This window comes from Natator depressus, chromosome 1 (genome assembly GCF_965152275.1).
Source record: "Natator depressus isolate rNatDep1 chromosome 1, rNatDep2.hap1, whole genome shotgun sequence".
In the NCBI taxonomy this organism is placed as follows: Eukaryota; Metazoa; Chordata; order Testudines; family Cheloniidae; genus Natator; species Natator depressus.
In genome coordinates, this window is record NC_134234.1 from 36185846 (window position 1) to 36199568 (window position 13723).

Genomic DNA, 13723 nt, shown 5'->3' on the forward strand with positions numbered 1-13723 from the left:
TGCCATGCAAAAAAAAAAATGCATGAACTTGTGCATGTACACTTTGAAGCCCTTCAATGTGTTATGTCTCATCTGTTAAGTGAGATAATAAATACTTAATATTTACATCACAGAGAGTTGTCAAGGAAAGCTATTAATTATTGAAAGCATTTTGAGATCCTTGGATGCAAAGTGTGAAATAATGGTGAACTATTACTGCTTTTTGGTTAGTTTCCCTTTCTTAGTTCAAGGTCAGAAGCACTCTCTCACATTGAGATTCTGAATTCAACACGCTTTAAAAGTAGAGCTGGGTGAATAACTGGTAACAGGTAATTTATATGATGAATTTTGCCTCATTTTCTGTTTTACAAACTGATGTCAATTTCCCCAAATTTGCTATTCAAAAGTACTCACCAGCTAATCTCTGCAAATTATTCTTGATCTGTTGCTTATACAGAAGGATATATGAAAACTGCACTGTTTTGATTGCACATAAGTTACATGGTATGTTTCTGTTCCCTGGGGTTAGATGAGCATAACACTTAAAATCAGGTTTCAGATACAAATACTGGTGACTACAAATTCTCTTTCTGCAAATATTCTGCTAAAATAATATTTTACTGTTTTGGTGAAAAGCAAATAGAGGAGGGATGCAAAACACACTAAGAAGTTTTGTTTAAAAATGTGTACAAATATTCAGTAGAATTTTTATTTTGGTTTTATTTTTTGAAGCTCTGCTTATAACAATCTGTTCTCAGTCACCTCATCAATATACTACCTTATTGCAGTGAACAGGACAATCCTTACTTTTAACTACCATACAATAATTCATGATGGAAAGTGGCACACAGTTATACAAAAGGCAGTAAACCATAAAATAACTTGTCAAAGTAAATGTTGGATCATATTAAAGAAGTTCTGTATTAAAATCACAAATGAGTTTGATTCCCCATAGTTTAAATTCCAGGGTATTACTAATTAAGAGGTCTCTTGGTTTTTGGTACTGTTTCTCTCCCTCTGTATGTGAAACTTGCAAGCTGCTAATTGCGTTAGTACATTCTAAGACAGAGTCTGTTCTCAAAGCAATTCACAGAGAGAGACTCAAAGCAATACTCTAACAACAGACACAGCACCCAGAGACTCCCCGCCCTTTTGTTGTATTAACAATTGTGATTAAAATAGAGATAGAGGATGTATGTGGATGGATGCTTGGTGTGGATAATAACTGAATGATCAGGGAGGTGCCAGCCTAAGAATCCAGTGTCCATCGGCTGAAGAAGGCGTCAAGTGGAAATAACCAGAGGACCCCCGGAGGGCAGACTGGAATCCACCCAACAGCCTCAAGAATGGGAGAACCAAAGAACAAGATAACATCTAGCAGCACGGAGCCGTCAGGAATGTGCCATCTGCTGATTGATTCAGCAACAGCATGATGAAGCAATTCCCACAGACTGGCCTAGGAAGAAATTCCTATAAAAAGAGACTCTAAAAAGTGAGAACTTTGGGGTCTGATTCTGCAAACCAACTTCCAGGAGCATCAGATGAGCATCTGACAAGGCCCTGCTCCCTCCTCATGTCCAGGCCACCTGGCCAGTGGCTTGGCATGAGCAACTCTAAGGCTGGTAACTATGATAACAACCTTGCAGAACCTGTGTGTGTGTGTGTGTGTGTGTATGAATGAATGTGTGAAGAAATATGAGATTGAATGGAATGTTATAGCTATAACTAACTGCTTACTATGATTCTTTCTGTATTCACAATAAATGTGGTATTTTGCCTTTTTCCCTTTAATAAGATCCTGCTGGTTTTTAATTTATTGGTACAACAACTACAAATTCTCTTTCTGCAAATATTCTGCTAAAATAATATTTTACTGTTTTGGTGAAAAGCAAATAGAGGAGGGATGCAAAACACACTAAGAAGTTTTGTTTAAAAATGTGTACAAATATTCAGTAGAATTTTTATTTTGGTTTTATTTTTTGAAGCTCTGCTTATAACAATCTGTTCTCAGTCACCTCATCAATATACTACCTTATTGCAGTGAACAGGACAATCCTTACTTTTAACTACCATACAATAATTCATGATGGAAAGTGGCACACAGTTATACAAAAGGCAGTAAACCATAAAATAACTTGTCAAAGTAACGGGATGATTAACAATTAAATGTTCCTTTTTATTTTTCTCAGCGGACTTAGCCAAGCTTCCTTCAAAACTAATGCCAGGCCAGATAATTTAAGTACCGTGACCCATGAACCCACAGATTTCAACAAGGAATGTCTCAAAGCAGTTAACTAGAAGTAATAATCCTCAGAATGTATAACACATACATGTACCATATACAGCACACATAACTGGGTCATTGGCATCACTCTTGATTCTGGCTCAGAAAATAATAGATTCAAGTGTCTCCTCATGATTTGGGCTCACATCCAATGGTCACACTGCAGGGCAGTAATTATATGGGTGATGACTAATGTAAAATGTTAAATTGATGTCACTTCCATTCATCTGTGATGAACGTGTTGGTGACAGTTAAAGATTCCATGCCAGTTTTCAAAAGGAATGGGAGAGAACACTCATTGTATTCCTTTCTTGGTACATGCTTAGGTGCTTTGCTGAATCAGGCCCCTAATGTCCAAGTCTGTGTGACAGCTATTGCTGAGGATACATTGTCAGACTTGCTATTTTTGTCATTTAGCTGAGGGGGTTCTCAAGCTTTTTCTACTGTTTTTTCCGACAACTTTATAGATGGTCCATGACACAATCTCCTCACCCATTTGTGATCACATGAACTATTTCCTCTGTGATCATATAACATCTCCATAGCAACTACACCAATTCCTTAACATTAAGAAAGCAATGAATAATTTTAGATGCTTTTTCATGTGATTTAGCAATTGGAAACCAAAAGGGACAGCCATCACCATACAGACCACCACCGAGTGCTCTTCAGGCCATCAGACTCCATAGACTCTGTTTGAAAACTGCTGATCTTTCAGATAGAAAATAAGCTCATCATAAAATTTTGCAACTACCATCATTTCTCTGATCAGTACTGCACTACTGCAGTACTGGAGGTACCCATCCATTATTTTATTTTAAAAATTGCCTTACACCACATATGAAATATGCTTTATAAAATTAATTATATTTCATATGCAAGATATTTTCCTCTATGGATTTCATAAGTTAATTTCACAGATAAATATTATCAGAGCATCCGATACCATACTGAACCGAAATACCAAATATAAGTCTCTTACAGAGGTAGGCTTAAGATCCCTGCTCTTTAGCTGAAGCTGTAGCAGCTCATGCTTTCAGGTCCCAAGGGGCTTGGTTCAATCCGTTATATATCAACCAAGATGGCCACTGGTTACATAACTGAGACTTGCCCGTGATTTAAAATTGTGTGGGCCTCAGACACTCAGGATAAGCTTCCTTTGTAAAGAACAAGTGTGTAACCTACTGCTCAGTCTGTGTCCTCCTCTGTGCCCATCCACAGAGGATACAAGTCTTCTCCCATTAATATGCTTTTCTTCATGGTTTTATTACCAAAACAGTTTTAGTCAAAGGCAAACTGTTTAGCATGCAGAGGGCTATAGAGACAATTTCTAAAAGGTCCCAGGCTCTTTCTGGATGTCCCTCAGGAATGTGCACTTGGAAGCATGTGTACACTCACTCTATCCTTGGGGAGAGCTCTGAAGGTTGAGATGGACCCTAGTCTAACTCTAGCATGCCAATGGAGAACTCCACAGTTTTACTTAAGACCAGCTGTGCTATAGGCCTTGACATCCTTCATGCATATATGTATGAATAGCCCCTACCTTTTACCACATTTCAGCTCCTCACCCTCATATTTTTGGGGTGTCCTCATCCTAATGGCTACTATGTTTGTTAGTTTAAGGCCATGGAGCTGGTGCTCCCACAGCTCTGTTCAGGCTGTAGGAGCAGAGAGAAACTGAACTTGCCCTTTGCATAGCAATATAATCTCACTGGCATGCTTTTCACTAAGCTAATGGAAACCATTTTCACTGCAGATTGTTTTTTCTGTGATTAACATGTTTATTGTTCCAAAAGTAACATATAAAAAGCTCAATTTCGCAAGATATTTACATGCCAGATGCTCTAAAGATTTATATGTTCCTTGATGCTTCAACCACCGTTCCAGAGGACAGGCATCCATGCTGATGACGGGTGCTGCTCGATAACAATCTAAAGCATATTTGGGGTCGGGAAGGAATTTTCCTCCAGGGCAGATTGGAATAGGCCCTGGGGGTTTTTCGCCTTCCTCTGTAGCATGGGGCCAGGGTTACTTGCTGAAGGATTCTCTGCACCTTGATTTGAGGACTTCAATAGCTTAGACATAGGTGAGAGGTTTATTGCAGGAGTGGGTGGGTGAGATTCTGTGGCCTGCATTGTGCAAGAGGTCAGACTAGATGATCATAATGGTCCCTTCTGACCTTAATATCTATGAATCTATGAGACCAGTGCATGTTCATTTTCATCATCTGAGTCAGATGACACCAGCAGAAGGCTGATTTTCTTTTTTCGTGGTTTGGATTCTGTAATTTCCGCATCAGTGTGTTACTCTTTTAGGACTTCTGAAAGCATGCTCTACACCTCATCCCTCTCAGATTTTTGGAAGGCACTTCAGGTTCTTAAATGTTGGGTTGAGCGCTGTAGCTATCTTTAGAAATCTCACATTGGTACCTTCTTTGCATTTTGTCAAATTTGCAGTGAAAGTGTTCTTAATATGAACAACATGTGCTGGGTCACCATCAGAGATTGCTATAACATGAAATATATGGCAGAATGCAGGTAAAAGACCAAGGGACATAGAATTCTCCCCCCAAGGAGTTCAGTCACACATTTAAATTAACACATTTTTTTTAAACGAGCGTCATCAGCATGGAAGCATGTCCTCTGGAACAATGGCCAAAGCATGCAATGGCATATGAATCTTTAGCACATCTGGCATGTAAATATCTTGCGATACCAGCTACAACAGTGCCATGTGAATATTTGTTCTCACTTTGAAGTTACATTGTAATTAAGAAGTGGGCAGCATTATCTCCCGTAAATGTAAACAAACTTCTTTTTCTTAGTGATTGGCTGAACAAGAAATAGGACTGAGTGGCATTGTAGGCGCTCAAGTTTTACATTGTTTTGTTTTTGAGTGCAGTTATGTAACAAAAAAAAAATCTGCATTTGTAAATTACACTTTCACGATAGAGATTGCACTACAGTACTCGTATGAGGTGAATGGAAAAATACTATTTCTTTTGTTTACCATTTTTACAGTGCAAATATTTGTAATAAAAAATATAAAGTGAACACTGTACACTTTGCATTCTATGTTGTAATTGAAATAGATTTGAAAATGTAGAAAACCTCCAAAAATATTTAATACATTTCAGTTGGTATTCTATTGTTTAACAGTGCGATTAATCATGATTAATTTTATTTTAGTTAATCACATGAGTTAACTGCGATTAATCGACAGCCCTAATTTTTACACTTCAGATCCTGGAAAAAAATTACACATAAAAACCAGCAGAGACATTAAAAAACAAACAAACAAAAAAACACCACCGACACTCCAAGACACTTATCTGATGGATCCCAGGACACACTTCATCAGGATTGATTACAGTTTGGTTAGTCAAACCATATCAATTCTCTAACTGACAGTAACATTTAACACCCTGAAACATAATGCAGAAATTTTCTTTTCAAAATTTATTGAGCAACAAGTAGAGGTCAATGTATAGGGAATTTAGAATGTTTTTATTAGCAGCAAAATAATTATATCCAAGGAACCTTCTCATGGAAAGGAGGAGAAAGGTCAAGAAAGCAGGAATAGGAAAGGATTGAAGAGAGCTAGATCTAAAGCCTGGATTCACAAAGGTAAATACCTGGGGATTTAGATGCCCAAGAGCTAGTCTACACTAGAAGTGCTACAACAGGGCAGCTGCACCAATGCAGCTGAGCCGCTGTAGCATGTCTGGTGAAGACACTCTCTATGCCGACGGGAGAGAGCCCTGTCAGCATAATAAAACCACTTCCACGGGAGGCAGTAGCTATGTCAGCAGGAGATGCTCTCCTGCTGACATAGTGCTGTCCACACCAGCGCTGAGGTCGGTCGGTGTAACTTACGTCACTCGGGGGGGAGGGGGTGGCTTATTCACGCCCCGGAGCTACATAAGTAATACTAACATAAGTGGTAGTGTGTACAAGCCCTAAGTCTGGTTTTAGGTAGCTAAGTCCCAGTTTAAGGTTCCACAGCGATTCACAGAACTCCCACCCAATGCTGCAGGTGCCTATGCCGATGCAGTGCCTACATTTCTGCCACCAGGCATGTACACTGCTGTCTTACTCTAAGTGTCTGCCTGTCTATTTCCCATCTAAGCCTCAGAGCAATTCACAAACTGAGGAGGACAGATGTCTGGACTCACATTTGGGGCCTGATCTGGTAGGTGTACTCAGAGACTGCTGACTGAATTTCTGGCAGAAGAGGTGGTGGCCACCTTAAAATTTTTTAGCCCAGAGGTTCGAGCCTTTGGGATGTAGGAAAGACAGGTTCAATTCACCACTCTGCTAAAGGGGGGAGAAGGGATTTGAACATGGGTCTCCCACGTGGATGCCCTAATCATGGGGTTAGAGAGTCATTCCCACCTTCCCTCTCTCTTTGGATAAATAATGAGCGATTGAGCCAGAGTGGAACAGCTTCAACAGGAGTGATTTGAGGGAAGCCCGCATCAGAGTACCTCATACCTCAGTTGTTATAGCACTTAAAGATGTGGGAGATCCCTGTTCAAATCCATTTTCCCCCTTCAGTAGAGGGGGGAATTGAATCTGGGTCTCCCACATCCTGGAGGAGTGTGCTGACCACTGGGCTAAAAGTTACAGGGTAGGCACCACCTCCTCCTATGCCTGTTTTCTGTGGAGTTACGTGCCTGCCTAAATTATTCTCACCTATGGCACCTGAGCACCTGAATCCAGGAGAGCAGTTCCTGGTTCTGAATCACTGGCAAAGACTGGAGCCTCTCTGCAGCATGAACTTAGGCACCTATCTCCGTGAGAGGGGTGGGGTTTAGGACATATCCCTCTAGTCAGCATCTCCTATTGGCTCGCAACTAACTCAGGCTTTCTGGGTCATAGGGTTCTTCCTGTGATTTTTCTAGACACCCATAAGGTAGGTGTTGGGACTGCCCCAACACCTAAATACCTTGGTGAATCTGAGCCTAAAAGACTACAGTGGACCCAGACCCTGCAGTGTTACACAAGGAATCTTTCATAAATACATGAAGATGCAAATTAGAAGTAGATGAATGGGTTCTTATTGCTTGTTGTCACAAACGACAGACACCCAGGCCTGTTACATGCTGCCTCTGCTATCCCTCTGAAATGCTGTTTTATTTTTTAATATTTCTTAGATTCTGTATTAGAAATGTCTGGATGAAATCTTTGTGTGAATTGGTTTACCGTTACCCATCATCTTTCAGCTTCACTTTCCATGTTGTGCTACTCTCCTTGACCTATCAGATTTTGTTTTTACTTTTGTTATACCTTGTACTATACTGTTGTTTCCTAACAAGTAGAATGAGATAAGAAATCAGTGTTCAGATCTAGAGCCAGATTGGGGTTAAGGTTCAGAGTCAGTGAAATCTCATGAGCTGTTCTCAACTAGATTTGGTCCTACTGATGCAAATCAACTGAGATTGACAAATTTAAGAACCCTTGACTAGAGACTCTTTCACAACATCAGCTGTTCATGAGATTTCCACCAACTTGTCACATCTGAACCCGAAACAGAAAATGCGTCCCTTTAATTTTGAACATGACCTGGGACAAAAAAACCCCACACAAGTGGCATTTCGGACTTCAGAATTACAATAGGCACCATTCAAATCTGAAAGGACTCAGAAGCAAGTGCAAATGGGATAGAACTCATTAACAAAGTTACATTTTGCTAAAAGAAAGATTCTAACTGATTACCAACAAGGATATCTTCCTGAATCTCAGGTGGTTAAAATTGGCATATTCCCACTGGCTGCAATGGAGTTACACTGATTTACACCAGCTGAAGAAGACTATCTGGCCCCTTCTTTATTAAAATCACAAAGCACAGCATAAACTGAATAAACCATCCTTTTAAGAGAAAATATTTTAGGAAAGTTCTGCTTTAAGGGTCCACATGTAGATCTCCAAATAAAAGAGTTATGGCTCCTTTTTTAAACTAACAGAGCCTGAAAACTAGGGCTAGTAAACAAATTACATTGAAACCTTTCCCTGCAAAAAACAAGGTTTATAAATAAAGATGATTTGTTGTGAAAACTGTCAGCTTTCTGTGGATAGTTTTGATTTTTTTTTTGTTGAAAAACTGAATGCCCAAAAAACAAAAATATTTTAGTTTTTGGCCCCAAACCAAAGTATTTTGACACTGAAAGGCCACTAAAGTACCTCATGGAAGCTGTCATTCCAGTGCCTCATTCTCCTCTATGGAGTAAGGTCTCCAGCCGGACTTCTTCAGCCGTAATACACAATGGCTATATATTGCTCATGGTGACCACCTCCTCTCAGAAAAAGGTGAGACTGTGGTGCACCATGGGAGACAGTCTGACCAGGGAGCCCAGCGCACAGAGAAAAATGAAAGGATGAGGCACCTAAACTAGAGCTCCCATAAGGTACTGTCGTGGCATTTCAGAATCAAAAATATTTGTTTTCAACCAAACTATTTTTTATTTCAAATTTTTCCACCACAACCTCAAAATTCTCCATAAACAAAAACAGTAACATTTTCCAACCAGCTTTATTAAAATTGTTTTTGCAACTTAGGAAGTGAGCTACAGGGGCAACTTAAGAAGACATGCTTTCCCTAATTTATGGACTGAAGTACCTTACCTTATAGATATCCAGAAATCCACACTGATGGTCAAATCGAGTGTACAGCTCATTCAGCATGCTGATCACCTGCATGGGGGTGCACTGGGCGCATACAGCTGTGAAGCCAACGATGTCTGAGAAGAGCATGGTGACATCATCAAACTTCCTGGCCTGAACTTGCTGCCCCTGCCACAACCGTTGAGCCACCTCTTCTGGGAAAATAGAAATAAGAAGATCCACTGTCTTCTTTTTCTCCTCTTCCAGAGCTTGGTGTGTTCGCTCTAATGTTGCCTTCAGTTTATCCATTCGTTTCTTCAAGCCATCTTGGGCCTTTGCCTGCTCCCCAACCAATATGACGTCACGGGTAGCATCGTGGATAGGTATGTCAGAAAGATGTAGGCCTCGGCCCATCAGTTCATCCAGCTTGTCCACACAAGGGGAACCCAAAAACAAAATAGAATTTGACTCAGGCACATGGATCATTTGTCCTTTGACTTCCATCACCTGCAAAATGTAAATGGGAGTTTAAAAAACAAAGATTAATTAATAAGTGTACGTGGACGCTCACTCCACTCTCAACTCAGCACACATGCAATGGGCCATTGGTGGGGTCGTCTTATATCCTTAATGTAAACAATAAACATAAACCTTACCCTAAGCACCCTCTTAAGATGGCTGTTCCTAGGATTTCTACCTTCACAACTTCCCATCTCTCCTTTTGCCTTGGAGAGACTCAGTCTTTTATACTCCCAAACTGAATCTAAAGAGACTCACCAAGAGGTCCTGAACAATTTGTATACTGGGGGTGCTGAGAGCCAATGAATCAAACTGTAAACCTGCATATAATGGAAACTACTTCAAGCCAGGGAGTGTGGCAGCATCCCCTGCACCCATAGTTCCAGCACCTATGGACTCACCTGGTCTGGTTGCCGGGGTGAGTCAGGAGAATAGCCTTGTATCGATTTGCATGGCTCTACAGCATGACATTCTGTCACAAAGATACCCAAAAATGAGATCCTGGACCCACCTGCACCACATTTAAATGTGAAAAACAACCACAGTAAAATATGCTTCTTAGGATGAGCATAACTAATTGCAGGGATAACTTAGCTGACATGAGCAGGCCCAAGTTAAGACCAGATAACCCCAGACAAATACTTGCTGAAACAACTAACTGTTGTGTATGTTTACAGTAAATAAAGGGAGGCAGGAACTAAGCAAGCTATCGTGGGTATGTTTTTAGTAAACAAAGTAGGCAGAAACACCTTGAACTGATAAGCTTGCCTTATGCAATATGCCAAGCAATTGGTCCTTACATGCAAGTTGCATAGATCAGTGGCTCTCAACCTTTCCAAACTACTGTACCCCTTTCAGTCTGATTTGTCTTGCGTACCCCCAAGTTTCACCTCACTTAAGAATTACTTGTTTACATAATCAGACATAAAAATACAAAAAAAGTGTCACACTATTCCTGGAAATTTGCTTACTTTCTAATTTTTATCATATAATTATAAAATAAATAAATTGGAATATAAATATTGTACTTGCATTTCAGTGTATAGTATACAGAGCAGTATAAACAAGTCATGGTCTATATGAATTTTAGTTTGTACTGACTTCTAATGCTTTTTATGTAATCTGTTGTAAAACTCTATAAATATCTAGAAAAACTGACCTTCCCCCGGAAGACCTCTACGTACCCGCAGTGGTATGCATACCCCTGGTTGAGGGCCACTGGTATAGATGTTAGCAGCTTGAAAAGATGTATATAAAGATAGGTGTGTAGCGTGACATGAATTGGAGTTGTATCCTCCATAACTAAACCCAAGAGTTGTTACATGCCTAATAAAGTAGCCAGAGTGATGAGCTGGAGTTGAACTGAGTTTTTTAGATCCCAGAGAACTGGATGAAGGGTTCTTCCAGAACTGAATGAAGCCCTCTGGATAAGTGGAAAAGATCTCTGAGGGGATCCCAACGCTAATGTTACTAGGTTTGCTACTAAAATATGCCTGGCCTGTAAAGCACAGTAGCCGTCTCTCTATTAACTAACAATAATTCACAACAAGCACAAACAGAGATTAAAAGGGAAAGAGGGCAGCCATTTGAGTGAAATAGTGAAATAGCTTAGTTTCTATTTAAAAAAACCCAATTACTGACTGAGTCAGAGGAGGCTGAATTAGAGAGGAAGCAAATAAGGGGACATGAAAGAAGCATACAAAATAATGAATGGCACAGAGAAGGTAAATGAGGTGCTCCCTATTGACCCTTTCTTATAATGCAAGAATAGAGAGAGACATCCAGCAAAACTGAAAGGAAACATTCTGTTACAGTTCATTTATTACCTGCCAATATAGGATTCACGAGACACTTGAACTGTATTTGCAAAATGGAAAAAATAATCAGAAAAGCCAGACAGGACAGAAAAGTCTTGTTAAGGATCAGATGGTTCCCAGGCCTCGTCATGATCTGCAGAACCGTTCATCTCAGTTACTGGCTCAAATCTTGCTCAGGCTGTTAGTTGCCAAATGTCACTTCCCTAAGGGAGATCTTCAGTGGCCAACATGAATGAAGCCTTAGGGCTTGTGTACACAGCCCCACAGTGCAGACTACAGCAGTGTGAATTGCAGCGCGCACCAAAGAGTTACTGTAACTACATGCTGCTAGACCCTGCTAGTGCAAATGAAAATGGACCACGTTAACAGGAACTACGGTAGGTACATTTTCATTCACCCTAGCAGGGTCTACACAGGGCGGTTACAGTGCAACACTTTAGGGCACACTACAACTTACACTGCCATATTCTGCACAGTGGGGCCATGTAGACAAGCCCTAAGTCTATTACAACTGACAGGTTTGCTGGCAGTATAAGTGCAAACGTCAAAGCCTGAGAGGGCATCAAAGCTGAACTACATTTAAATGCTTAAGTGCAGTCTTTCAATTTCAGCACCGAGGCATGTCAGCAGGGCACCATGGGGAAGTTCTCAGTGCCACTGAATGTACTGCACTCTTCAGTGGATAGAGCACTTAAGTTTTCCATGTAATCTAGCACTGTTCACCAGCACTCCAACTGAATAATAGGTTTCCTAATGAAAAAGTTTATGGGCTACACTCTGATCTCCAATCAGGGTTACATTGGTTTGACTGAGATAAGAAACGGTCCCGTTGTTTCTTCAGAAAGACAGTCAAAAGACAGCTAGGGAGACATGTATGTTTTAAGTGAACAGAAAATCAGCAAAGTAGAACTCTCAGTGACTATTATACATTACTTTGAGTCATAAGTAAAACAAAGCATGGGTCATTCTAATAATCATGATTCAAGTTCACATTCCAGTAGTGCCCTAAGGTCACAATCAGCACTGAAGCCCTATCATGTTAGGTAATGAACATACACATGAGGACGACACATTCCCCGCCCAAGGAGTTTACATTCTAAATAGGAAAGACAGAGAACAACGGACAAACAGCATCCGGAGCACAAAGTTCAAGATGATGTCTAGGGACCATGTCTTCTGAATTAGATACTTTTCTTTCCTCAAAACACACCCTAAACATAAACCTCTTTTCCTGCTACCCCTCCCTTCACCCATCCAGCTGCCCAAGCAAACAGGTTTCACCATGCCTGCTGCTGCTGCAACACTTTACCCTTCTTCCACCCACCCCAACCTCCAAAATAGATTGGATAGTTTGAGCTTTTGGTTTTAATGTTACCTGTATTATTGTCTTACTGTAAGTGCCTAAAGGCCAGAAAGCATCTGCTGTGCCGACAGCTACTGCCACCTCCGTGTCCACTCAGTGGCGTGGGGAGATGTTGGAAGATTCCTTCTTCCAATAGGGGTTCCCTGAAGTGCGGCCATTGGCCAGCATAGCCCCTCCTACCCCTCAGTCTGCTGCTGATGGCTCCATGCCCCTTCCCAATCATGTGTTATTGATTGTCATATGTCATAAATATAAAGGGAAGGGTAAACCCCTTTAAAATCCCTCCTGGCCAGAGGAAAAATCCTCTCGCCTCTAAAGGGTTAAGAAGGTAAAGGTAACCTTGCTGGCACCTGACCAAAATGACCAATGAGGAGACAAGATACTTTCAAAAGCTGGGAGGAGGGAGAGAAACAAAGGGTCTGTGTGTCTGTCTATATTCTGCTTTTGCCGGGGATAGACCAGGAATGGAGTCTTAGAACTTTTAGTAAGTAATCTAGCTAGGTATGCATTAGATTATGATTTCTTTAAATGGCTGAGAAAAGAATTGTGCTGAATAGAATGACTATTTCTGTCTGTGTGTCTTTTTTGTAACTTAAGGTTTTGCCTAGAGGGATTCTCTATGTTTTGAATCTAATTACCTTGTAAGGTACCTAACATCCTGATTTTACAGGGGTGATTCCTTTACTCCTATTTACTTCTATTTCTATTAAAAGTCTTCTTGTAAGAAAACTGAATGCTTTTTCATTGTTCTCAGATCCAAGGGTTTGGGTCTGTGGTCACCTATGCAAATTGGTGAGGATTTTTACCAAACCTTTCCCAGGAAGTGGGGTGCAAGGGTTGAGAGGATTTTGGGGGGAAAGACGTGTCCAAACTACGTTTCCCAGTAAACCCAGTTAGAGTTTGGAGGTGGCAGTGGTTATTCCAAGGACAAAGGATAAAATTAATTTGTACCTTGGGGAAGTTTTAACCTAAGCTGGTAAAAGTAAGCTTAGGAGGTTTTCATGCAGGTCCCACATCTGTACCCTAGAGTTCAGAGTGGGGGAGGAAACTTGACACCATATAGTACAACCCAGATAACAGCAATACACATCTTACTGCCAACCTCAGACTGAGAATTCAGCAAGTGAAAGATCTTGGGCAATTGAACTGCTACATGCCT

The 13723-nt window shown here is 40.6% G+C and overlaps 1 protein-coding gene across 1 annotated transcript in view; it reads right to left on the reverse strand.

The window, feature by feature from the left end:
• Positions 1–13723, reverse strand: part of GUCY1A2 (guanylate cyclase 1 soluble subunit alpha 2) — a 296894-nt gene that overhangs the window by 150903 nt on the left and 132268 nt on the right. Inside the window, exon 5 of the mRNA XM_074957390.1 lies at positions 8887–9372. Coding sequence (XP_074813491.1) covers positions 8887–9372 — 486 coding nt within the window. The remainder of the gene's footprint in view (positions 1–8886; positions 9373–13723) is intronic.